Source organism: Antrostomus carolinensis, unplaced genomic scaffold (genome assembly GCF_000700745.2).
Source record: "Antrostomus carolinensis isolate BGI_N321 unplaced genomic scaffold, ASM70074v2 scaffold654, whole genome shotgun sequence".
In the NCBI taxonomy this organism is placed as follows: Eukaryota; Metazoa; Chordata; class Aves; order Caprimulgiformes; family Caprimulgidae; genus Antrostomus; species Antrostomus carolinensis.
The window spans coordinates 3094-15598 of record NW_010309827.1 but is presented as its reverse complement, the minus strand read 5'-3'; the positions used below and the strand labels follow the sequence as shown (position 1 = coordinate 15598).

Below are 12505 nucleotides of genomic sequence, written 5' to 3'. Positions count from 1 at the left end.
GATTGAACTCCCTTCAGACAGTGGTTGGGAAGAGAAAAGCCCAGGGGAGGTTCTCTTTTATCCATGAGGATGTGAAATTTCTTTTGTGGCTGACAAAGCTCTTAATTCTGCCTTTTTATTGATGAAGAATTTCTGGGTACCTCAACTGTTTCTCAGTTTCCCTAGACAGCAATTGACCTTCTTTCAGCTGTGCATCAAAATGCACTGGCAATCAAGGTGCAATTGATTTAAACCTAATGACCAGCCACTCAGGAATTTCATCTGGAAAAAGAAAAATCAATGCCACCTTATTATTTTTTTTTTTTTTTTTCTGTTAAGATATTACAATGAAAAGGCATACGAGTCTCGCCATCTCCTTACCATTAAACAATACACTTGCAGGACCAGGAACATTGGGTCAGGCTCCGGTAAGGTAGCCAGCCAGCTACAGATTGAAATGACTTTAGGGTTAAACAATTTTCCTTGATTGCATGCTGCCATCCACGTCTCTCTTTGCTGACCTTCCCTGAGGCGTGCAAGCTGCACTGCTATGTGGGACTCCAGAGAGGATGTCTTGAGCAATGCATTAGCCGTATTACTGGAGGAGCTCTGTATGGGAAGGATGCTCCCTGTCTTGTCCTTTCCTCATTTCGGATGTTTTTCTTCCCCCTCTTCCCCCATCCCAAGGGGAAGGTGTCACTCAGAAGATTGGTTTACAAGACTGGTTTAAATGCACAGCAGGTAGGCACCAGACAGATAGTTGCTTAGATCTATGGTAGGACTAAGCAACACCAGAGGCTCCCTCTTATCTAGCAAATGGGGCATACCAGGATCTGTCCTGTCACCCATAGGGTGAATGGTCCATTGGTCATTGACTATGTCTGTGCTGCCGAACTCTTTTACCTGTGAAAATGAGGTGGTTTTCCCCTTTGGGTTTCTCAGGAACATGCATGGCACTTATTTACTCCAGTGTAGGTATTGTCTGGGAGAGGGCACAGGCTGAAGCCAGCTATGGGGTGTGCTAATACTTTACTGGTGTGGGTGATTAAGGAGGATACTTGAGCCTGTAACGTAGTTGTTCTCAGTTCCTTGGGACAGTAGAGATATCAGTCATACCATAACAACGCCATCGTGTGCAGGCCTGGTTTAGTTCTTTTGCAGAACCTTATCTGTCAACACTCCAGAGACTCTGAAGCCAAATCACTTTTTCAAATGTTACTGAGTCTCTGGCTTCCTTTTAATCAGCCTTTTGCAAAAGGGGCTTGGCTCCTGCATCACATGGCTGATGAACATTTAGGAGCAAGGGATGGTGTGGGACAGTCCTGACTCCTGACACCACCAACATCCCGGTGACATTCTGAAGTGCTCCTGGGTCTCAGGTCACTCAGGCATCCTAAAGCATTTTCCCCTGTGGCCTCTGCTTACTTTTCTTCTCTTGTTCCTGAGGAGTGGGAGAAGAACTGAAGGATGGTTTAAATTTCCCATTATTTTGGAGAGTCCCCATGCAAATCAACTTGAAGAGATGGGAGTGACCCTTCCTCATAATCCTTCTCTTTCAAGGTGACCACCTAAAACTGCATGAGGAACAAGTCCCCATCTGCCTGACCCAAGCTTTGCTGCAGCCACTGATGCAGTGACCAACTATTGACCTCTTCATCTATTTTTCTGGGAGGGTACCTGTTTGATTTGCACATCTTCTTCCAATTTCTGTGGCATATCTCTGCTGACCACTTTTTTGCTTGGACAAATGGCAGGGCTAAGAAGGCTTCTGAGGTGGTTTACAGTTTTGGGTGAAGTCTCTCAGACTTCAGTGGCATTGATGGTTGGTGTCACATGTCAGGGAGACTTGCACTTTTTTCAAGCCAGGTCAGGGGGAACTGAGCAAAGTCTCCTGACAACTTACTCTTTAATTGCTGAGTTTTCCTCAGATTCTGCCTATGGTGATGTACTTTCATTTTGTTTCTTTGGGAGAGGCAGAAGGAAGAAGGGGAAGGTTTGTGGACAAGCTATTGGAGACACAGCAGAATGATCTCCTAAGCAAGTGGTCTCACCCAAGCTTGGTAAAGCACCAGGTGCTCCACAGTTGAGGTTGCGGCTGGGTCTCCGCCAGACTCTGAAGCCTCCTAAACAGCAAAACTGGGACAGCTTAGCAGCCCGCAGGAGGTCTTTCAGGTTGCCAGTGCTCAGTGGGCAGCAGTGGTTGGAAGACTGCCATGCTGCAAGCACCAGTCCTAAGGCAAATGTGCCTCTCCACCCACTCTCACCTGCCGAAGTTCGCTTGCTTCCTCCAAAAGCAGCTCCACCTCGCACCAATATGTCTGTGCTGACACAGGCTGATGTCACCCTACCAGGAGCGGGAAGAGGGCATGGTCCTCTGTTCATTTAGCACAAGCATAGCTGCATATGGAAATGAGTTTTCCTGGGAAAGGCAGGGCACCTGCTTGCTGTCTTATCTGCTGCAAGGGGATTGAGGGCTTTGGGACTAATCCTTCTGTGAAACTGAATCTGAGTTTCCAAGCTAATCTGCAAATTGGTTTAATTTTGCCAGCAGTTTCCCCAGGTTTGGGGCTGAGAGCTGTGTCATGTATATTCCACAGGTGTATTTTTACTTGTGTAGCTTTCCTGCCAGTTCACTTAGGACAAGCACTGAACTATTTGATAACATAATAAAATGGGTTTTCTATGTGTTAAACCAAGTGCTGTGAATGCAAGCATTGCAGCATACTTAGTTAAGCTCTCTCGAATGTTAAACAAGTTTCTTGCTTCATTTGTAGTGTAAGAACAGAAGACCAGGTCTTAGCAATGGTTTAAATATCTCTTGTAAGCCAAAAGGGAGACTGCAGATGTTTCAAGTTTTTTAGAGGAAGTAAAATTAGGCTTTTACTAGCCATTGCTCTGTTAGAGCATCTCTGATATAAAAGGGAAATAGAGAGAAAATATCAAGTAAAAATAATACATATGTATGTGTGTTTGTATGTGTAATTCTTGTTTTCCTCCAGGCAGCACACTGGGGACAAGTAATCCTACTGTAAGAATTTGGCCTTAGAGGATCTAATATGAAGCTCTTTAAGCCAGGAATATTTCTGTGATTTCTATGGTCAGGCCCAGAAACAAAACCCTGAGCTCATTCTTGCTGTGGCAGGTATATCCATAATTCAAAAAGCATTTTCCTTTGGCTGTACCTGAACAGAATTAGTGTCCTGGTGAGAAATTGTTTAGGCTGGAAAAGGGAACTTTTAGCCTTCTGAACTATCCCTTTTGTTTTCTTACGCCTTAGTGCAACCCGCATGAAACCACCAGGCTGGTGGTCTGGTGAGACAGAGGATGGCTGTTGTTCCTGTGCAAAAGGAGACAACTGGCTCCTGGGGCTCAAGTGACTGCACCTCCATGTCTTCCAGGTGAATCTGGATGGGGATGGTCATGCTGACAAGCTCCATCACAGCCCTTTTTGCCTTGGAGGCATTGAAAGACGTAGGGCACCCAGAGCAACAGAGAGGATTTCAAACCCAGTTCAGAGGAGTTTTAATTCTCTGGGTCAGATCCAATCTCACCTTCAGGTGGTGATTTTTCAGTTGATTTGAAGAGCACTGCCTGCTCCTTTTTCCTTCAGTTGGGTTTTAAAAGGGTGGTAAAGCACTTGCCAAGGGTGAAGGTGGCTGCAGAGACTGACAGCTGATCACACCAGCTGCCTGCCCTTCGTAATTGCAGATTTCTGAGAACTGAAAACGGTTCTTTTATCTTTGGTTTGTTTGGGTTTTTTTTCCCTACCTCTCTTATCAGAGCCTTTAGAGTAAAGGGACATTGTCCTCAGAATGACAGTGGTGTACCTGCAGAAGGATGTCAGCCATTCTCTGACAGGGCCCACAATTGCCAAGACACCTCGGGAAGTCCTCTGTCACCACACATTGTCATGTGCTCCTGTTCACCCCACTGATTTGTGGTGGGGTTTTTTGCTTCTCCAAGTGGGGATGTATTTGGAGAGCTAGACCAGGTTGTGCACAAATGTGGAAGGCTGTATTTCCTCATGAGGTGATACCAAAGACAAGCTGATTTGGGTGCTTTGATATGTAATTCATTGCCTATGTCTTCACCTTGGTATCTATTTATTTCCTTTCTTCATTAGGAAAATGGGAGCCACTGCCCCAGCGTGACCTGCCTCTAAGGTACAACAAAATAAAGACCACCCGTCCCACTCCCTCAGACACCTCCCAGCATGGATGGCGTGGTTGAGCAGAACAATGTGCTAATGCACAATAAGATCGCGGAAGCTGGGAAAAGGAATGGTTTAATTAATACACGGAACTTAGTGGCAGAGAGCCGAGATGGTCTGGTCTCTGTGTACCCAACCCCCCAGTACCAGAGCCACCGAGCAGGGAGCCTTTCCTCTCCCAGCTGCCTGGAGAATGGCAGGAATGACCCTGTGCAGCAGCTCCTGGACCCCAACATGCTGCAGCAGACGGTGGAGTCTCACTACCGGCCCAACATCATCCTCTACTCGGAGAACGTGCTGTGCTCATGGGGTGAGAGCATTGGCTCAGAGTGCTGTGAAACCACTTTCATCGAGGACCGCTCCCCCACCAAAGACAGCCTGGAGTACCCGGACAGCAAGTTCATCGATCTCTCGGCAGATGACATCAAGATTCACACCCTCTCCTATGATGTGGAGGAAGAGGAGGATTTCCAAGAGCTAGAGGTCAGGCGTCATTTGGGATATGTGGGAAAGGCTGAGGGGGAGGAAATATTTGGGGTTAAGTGTACAGTCTCCAAGAACTGGTCTGCATAGGATCAGCTGTATCACTTTCTCTTCTGGCCAGGGCAGTGGGCAATCACTCATCTTTATTCGCTGGGTAAAGTCTCAACTCTGTGGATACTAATGGCAAAATTCCCACTGGCCCTGACGGGAATCGGCATTTCCCTCCTGCCTCTGAATGGGCTGGTCAGTAACTAAAGAAGACCCCTGTTCTTAAATGCTGTCTAAGTTTGGGGTCAGGAGCATCTGTCCATGTACATGGAGCTTGTTGTAGTCAGCAGGCCAACATAATTTCTTACTTTCTCCCAAATTGAGCAGGGCATAAAGCAGATTGTTTTTCATACTGGCTTAAATATGAAACCTTTCTGTCTCTGAATGAACACAAAACCAAAAGTCTTTGGGTTTCAAGCAGCAATGAATCCCATGTCTCTGAAATAAAAGATTTTTTTCTGATGGAGTGAAACACTTCATTAGATCCCAAATGCAATGTTTTCTTTTAGGTTCCTGTGCTTCATTGATTGCTCATAGTAAAGGAAGATTCATTTTGTTCTCTGAATGGGCCAGACTATGGAAATCAACTTCATTCTTTCCTAAATTATATATTTTTGACTTTAAAAACTTTTGTTGGTTTTGGCTGAAACCAACTGTCCAACTGCAGCACAGATTTGTGTTTGCCAGTGTGTGTGTGAATTTAGGAGGTGCATAATGCTGCTGATCTCAAAACTTTTTCCAGCACTGGACACAGACTTCTAACCTAGCAAAGTCTTTTTGGCTGTCTGGAGCAAAGACATGGCTTCAACTTGAATGTCCAAGATGAGATCAAGAAACTATTTTCTTGTGTTTCTCTGTTGCAGGAGTTTTCTCCACTGAGACCTAACAAGTCCTAAAACTTCTATTTTCACCTCCTGTTATACCAGTGTCTCATCCTGTGATCAGCACGGAGGCAACCCAACAAAAGCCCAACTTCTCTTTTATTCTCTTTTCTCTCTGTATTGATAAGGTAGGGAGAGAGAGAGGTGTTTTTCCCAGTGTGTGCCAGTAATGCTGTATTCAGTGCCTCCACAGGGAGACAAAAACTTTGTCTGTGAGGCATGTGAGGGTGTTAGCTCAAATCACACCCTTCTACAGCATTTCAAAATTGGCTGTGGGAAGTCTTGTTTGCTTAACCAAACAAAATCCCTGGTTGCTGCCTTTTTGCCCTAGTTTCTCTCATGCAGTAGCGATGCAAGTGACTGCAGCAGGCATGTAATTGCTAAATGGTGTTATTGACACAACTGACATTTAGGCAGCAAAAAACTTGAGTCTCCCTTTTGTCAATCCAAATCCAGCAAGACCGTCTTTAGCCAGCTCTTGGAAGATAGGCTAAAAAAGGCCAGGAAAATAGGCAGGACAAGGGGAAAATATTTCGTACCAAAAAATTTTTCCCTTTTCTTGGTGGGATTTTTAAGGTGTCTTTGCAGTGTTTGGCCCTTGATCAAGATGTTTCTTGAAAGTGGCACCACAGGAGCTTGATCAGCTTTTCCTAGAGAACCTGTGTTTCTAGAAAACCACCTGTAAAACTGAAGGTCTGAGGATCTCCCCTCCCCAGATCTCAAGGGGAGAAAAGAGAGAATTTTTACAAATGTTGGTACCATGCTGTGACAGCATGCACATCATTTTCCCTGGCTCCATCTTCTTTCTCTCCTATTTCTCTGGACTGTAGCCTCCTGAGGTCATATAAATCCCCTCTTAAATGAGTGTACTGCATCTGACACCACAGACTCCGAGCCTCAATTAAACCCACTGGCTGCTAATAAAGAGAGCTGTATGGACAGCCATCCTGACCTACACGTACAAAGTGCTTGGAGGACAACATTCAGAAAGTATACACCCATGTGTCTTCCTCTGTTCTGTACTGGAGTTTCTTCTTCACCAACAGACTGGAGAAAGGGATGAGGAAATGAAGCAAGGTCTGGGGAAGGACCTGCCTGACTGGAAACACGTGCATTGCTAGAATTCCTAGAAGTCTCTGCTTCTAGCCTGGTATTGTAGAATCATAGAATGGTTTGGGTTGGAAGGGACCTTAAAGATCATCTAGTTCCAACCCCCCCTGCCATGAGCAGGGACACCTTCCACTAGACCAGGTTGCTCAAAGCCTCATCCAACCTGGCCTTGAACACTTCCCGGGAAGGGGCATCCACAGCTTCTCTGGGCAACCTGTTCCAGTGTCTGACCACCCTCACAGTGAAGAATTTCTTCCCAATGTCTAATCTAACTCTACTCTCTTCCAGTTTAAAGCCATTACCCCTTGTTCTAGCACTACCTGTCCTTGTCAAAAGTCCCTCCCCAGCCTTCCCATAAACCCTCTTCAGGTACTACAGGCACAGGCTGCAATAAGGTCTCCCTGGAGCCTTCTCTTTTCCAGGCTGAACAGCCCCAACTCTCTCAGCCTGTCCTCATAGGAGAGGTGCTCCAGCCCTCTGATCATCCTTGTGGCCTCCTCTTGACTCATTCTAATAGGTCCACATCCTTCTTACGTTAAGGGCCCCAGAACTGGATGCAGTACTGCAGGTGGGGTCTCACGAGAGCTGGGTCTCAATCTCTGTCATTGTGCTACTTGGCCAACCTTTTGCAGCACTGTGATTTTTCACAGAAACCAACCAAGGGTTGGTTTCTCCATGAATCAGACCCAAATGACAAACGTGCTGAGCATCTGCTCTTAGCACAAGGTTCTCAGCATGGGGAGTAACTGCCAGCATTCCAGAAGGTCCAGATTCTGTGCATGCATACGGTAGTGCAGAAAGATGGGGAGGAGAGGAGAGATCCATTTTACACAACAAGACCAGGAAAAAAGTGACTGCTGCGTTACGCTCTTCTGGTTCCCATCTGGACAAATGCTGTATCTATGTGGCCAGATGCATGAGGGCCTCCTGGGCTTAGCTAGTATAGAGGTTCACTAGAGACATAGCTTCATGTGTTGAGACTCCAGGAAAGGAAGAAAAGTATTTAAGTACAGCAGTCACTGAGTAGGGGAATGAGCCATGCCAGATTGTTAACTACAGAAAAATTTGCCTCTCTGTCCAAATGAGAAAAACAGCACCTGAATCACACAGCATGCATCTGGCCCACTAGAAAGCTTTTTTTTTCTTCCACCAGTTACTGACAAGAAGCAAATGCTTTTTAAAATTACTAATAGACCCAAAGTGGGGTGGAAAGGGAGCAGAAGTTAAAAGGGGAACAGTGAGGGAGTACGGTACAGCAGAGGTGCAAGGTTTTGCTTCCCCACTGTGAGAGCCTTGAAGGATTTGATTCTCCCACCGAGGATGCACAGCACGTTGCTGAGTATGTTGCCACATTGAATGTCATGCCACAGCTCATCGAGGGGTGGGAGCTGCATAGCATAAGAGCAGATCAAGGCTCAGTTCTTGTAAGGGGTTTTTGTCATAACATATCTGCTTTGGCACTTCTTTCTGGGTGAAAACACTAAAAATGTCCCCTTTTTGCAAACATTAGCGAAGAGGGGAGCTTTGTGCAGAAAAGCTGTTGTCTCTTGAAAACTGGGGGCTACTGCCTGTTCTCTGTATGTCTGGACAAGGCAAGTGGATTCTCAACTGGAACATCTCAGTAAAATGCCTTCTGGGAGACAGAACAACCCTGGGGTTATGAGTTGCTTCTTTTCTGGCCTCTCACACATCTCTGGCACTGCCTGTGTTACTGCAAAGCGCCTGCCTGGGGGTTTTTCAGGACCAGGTATTTAGTTTCCTAGAAATACAGAAAAATCTAACTCACTCCTTTGTAGGGATCCTCTCCATGCAATAGCTGCAGGAGTCCATGGACACATGCAGAGAACAGTTTTCATGGACCCTGCTGGTCAGTGTGTTTCTGCTAGGGTTTTGTTTTTGAAGAGAGTTGAGTTGAGCTCTTGATAACTGGAAAGGTTGTTGTTTATATGGTTTTCCTGTAGAAAACTTTGCTGCAGAGAAAGTTGCTGAAAAACACCAACTAGTTTGACTGACAGAGTGGTTTTGGTTTGAAGAGCTGACCCAACCAGGCTGCAGGTCTTGCTCCTCTATTACCTGCCATCCCCTTCAGCTCACCAAGGTCTCTTCAAGAGAAGGAGGTACCTTCTTCCTTCCCCAAGCCCAGGGACTTTGATCTAGCAGAGGAGCAGGAGACATCCTAAGCAGAGGCCCTGCACTGAGCTGCAACAACAGGGCCATGTTTAACTTACTTATTTATTTTAATTTTTGCCAGTAGTATTTCTCAGGCCCTGATGTGATGTTATTCACGCTGCCTATGAAAATCATTATTGTCTGGAGGGAAAAGCATTTCTGAAACAGCTCTTGTTAGCATGTACAGCCCCACTTTGCTCCAGCAATTACCAGGCATGAAAGCAGAAGGCTGCACATTCTGTCAAAGCTTTAAACTTCTCATTTCAGTGCCCATCCCTGAAATCAAATGATTCCTTATTTAGGTATCTCTGGAAGGCTTATAAATATCTTAGGAGTTCTTTACACCACAACTAATGGACAGACAACTTGTCAGATGTGGCGGCAGTGAAATATTACACGAATTGCTAGCTGAAATACCGTCCTGTTAGAGTTCATGTGTAAATGCAGTGCCGTCTTTTATCTAGAAACATAATTTGTCATATTACACTCCTGCTAGTTTTCCTCCTAACCCCTAGATAGATGGGTTATTTAGAGAAACCCAAGCTATTGATGGCAGCAAATGGAATTATTCATATGTGACGCATAAAAGAGTACATCTGAGCTCTCTCTTAAAACTCTTATTCTTTTTCCCAGCAATGTCTGAGACAGTCTCTGAAAATGAAATAAATAGAATGTTCTGGGGAGTGAAAGAAGAAAGGAAATGCAGTGCTTTCAAGCTAAACCTTCCTTCTTTTTTTTCCTCTACAAATTGCTGGATGCTGCTGTGAAACTCATCCCTTCAATGAGAGCATAAAAGTGTAGAGACATAAGGTGGATCCTAAGCCATGTCCTTTTCCTTCTACCCCTCTTCTCAACATTCCCAAGCACCTCCTGGCCATGTCTCTTCTGCAATGGGAAGAAAAGGCCCTGGAGGGAGTTTATGCACATCGAACCCCATAACATGCATGCTTTCTCTCAACGTGACTGGCTTGCACAGGCTTGGACAATCCTACATTGTGCTGAGAATAGCTGAGCTGCTGCGTCCTGAGTCTCTGCTGGGAGTAGGTACCCAGAAAGCATATTTGGACATCCCCTGAGGAGCTGAGCATGGTGGGGTTCCCCTTCCAGAGAGCTCTGCAGCATAGGTGAAGAGACAGTCTAGTGCAGACATGGGAGGCTGTAGCATGGATGACATCTGAGGCAGGTATTGCATGCTTTGGGTACTTGCTTTTATGGCCATTTCCTTTCAGGGTCTTGCACCTTGTTTTCACTAATAAATTCAATGGTCATCACAGCACTCTTTGTGAGAAGGGAAAGCAGTATTATCTCCAATCTGCTCCTGGGGAAGTGAAGAAAATGGTGCAATAAATGTCTTGCCCAAGCTCACGTGGGGATGTGTTGTGGATCTTAGAATGTCCTTTTGGTTTCTTTTGTCCTGTGGCACATGCGGCACATGATAAGGTGGGATAAGGTCACAGGGAAACAAGGAGGCATTTGGACTCTTGTTTTGGAAACACTTAGATCTGTCCAAGTTTGTGGATTGTGTTAATTGCTTTTGGGTACTCAGGTGGCATGGCAGTGGAGAAGAACTCTGGAAGGACTGCACAAAACTAACTGGCAAAATGGTGGCAGATGCATTTCAATGTAAATAAATGAAAACTAGTACATTTATGGAAAAATAATCTAATCTGTGTGAACTCAATGCTGAGCTTGTAACTGTGAGCTAGAACTCAGGAAACAGAGCCTGGAGAAATAAATGTCAATGCTGTGAAGTCCCACAGAACAGTGTGCAGGGCAAGACAATAAGTCAAGAAAATGTTATCTTAAAGAATGGTATCTTAAAGTATGATTTTGAGAAGAAGACAGAGCACTGGCAGCATTTTGCTGCTGTATGGAAGCTCAGTGCAAGCCACTTTCTTAAATGGGGTGGGTGACTCTGGTTCCCCACTTCTTAAGAATGTACTGGAGATAGAAAAGGGCAAATAAAATGCTCAAAAGGAAGTAGTAGCCTCCTTACGAGGAGTAGTGAAAAAGATTAGGACTCTCCATTTGTAGAGAAGGGGGCCAAGGGGTGTAGGAGCCAGATGCAGAAGATCATGAAGGTGAAGGACGAGGTGAATGCAGACCAGCTGTTTGGAAAACCTGCAATATTAGAAGCAGGGCACACTTGAGGGAGCCACAAAGAGATTGGCTTAACACAGATAACAGAAAGTCTTCTTCACAGGAGGGGTAGTGAACATTTGGTGACTTGCTGCCACGAAAGGTTGTGACAGATCAGCAAGTTCAAAAGGGATTAGACAGATTCATAGATGAGGAATCCATAAACAGATATTAAAAGGAATTGGCAAAGATTTTCTTTCTAATATCTCTTACACAACAGTTGTGGGTACTGGGTGAGTACAAGGGATGGACTGCAAAGTATCCAGGTTTATGTCATGTCCTGCTGCTGCTGTGAAAAGCAGAGCATGGGGCTCAACAGACCACCAGTCTGACCCCATAGGACACACTTTATGTCCCTGGATTCCTTCACAGGCACATTATTAACAAATTAAAAGAGTGATTACACTTCATTTACATTTGATTTATTTTTCTCCCTTAAAGGAGAAGCCACTGGAGTCTGGAGATACTAAGCCCTGCCAAGGGATATTAACCTTTATTAGCCAGCCCTAGGTGAAAGGAGCATGGCTGGGAAGTCACCTTCAGCAGTCTCCAAGTGTCCTTCTTGAATCTTATTAATAGATTCAGCCAGGGCCCAGAGCGATTCCCTTTCTCATCATCACTTCCCTGAGCTGTCAGACTGACACTATACAGTGAGGTCCCTGGGCTCCAGCTCGTAAGTGGCATCAGCTCTGGGTGAGTTGCGTGCTGTCATTTGCAGAAGGTGGGGATGGGGCACACTTCTTTGAGGACTGGACCACAAAGGAAGCTGTGTCAGCTTTAAAGCAAAAGGAGGACAATTATGAAAGATGACCCCCTCCCCCCTAGCTTGAGCTGTGTACTGCTACTTTTTTTTGCTGAAGTGACTCAGTGAAGAGAGGTATCTCCCTAATCTTCCTCAACAGGCCATGTTGAGACTATCTGCTCTATAGGGACCACCTGCTCTTCTCCTCCTGGGAGGTATCTCTGTGTCTGCAGACTGTGGAGGACTTCCTCTCCCTGAGTGAGGGCCCTAAAGTGGTGCCCCATGCCACGAAGAATAGCACTGATGAAGTGCATTGCATTCACCACAGCTTTACCCTTTCCAGCAACTGACAGCATAAGCTGCTGAGAGCCACTTCTCTGCAGTGGCTGCTGGCCCACCTGCAAAGGCATGAGTGTGCCATGATCATAGAATCATAGAATGGTTTGGGTTGGAAAGGACCTTTAAAAGTCACCTAGTCCAAACCCCCTGCAGTGAGCAGGGACATCTTCAACCAGATTAGATTGCTCAGATCCAACCTGACCTTGAATGTTTCCAGGGATGGGGCTTCTACCACCTCTCTGGGCAACCTGTTCCAGTGCTTCACCACCCTCATTGTAAAATATTTATTCCTTATATATAGTCTAAATCTCCCCTCTTTTAGTTTTAAACCATCACCCCTTGTCCTATTGATAAAGACCCTGCTACAAGTCTGTCCCCATCTTTCTTATAGGCCCTCTTTAAATA

The 12505-nt window shown here is 45.5% G+C and overlaps 1 protein-coding gene across 1 annotated transcript; it reads left to right on the top strand.

Moving 5' to 3' along the window:
- Positions 1-4106: 4106 nt before the first annotated feature.
- On the top strand, positions 4107-4672 carry SYNDIG1 (synapse differentiation inducing 1; the record flags this gene model as incomplete). The annotated part of the gene is made up of 1 exon (XM_010166190.1): positions 4107-4672. A coding segment is annotated over exon 1 (480 nt), but the record flags the coding sequence as incomplete, so codon positions are not given.
- Between the last annotated feature and the right edge of the window lie 7833 nt (positions 4673-12505).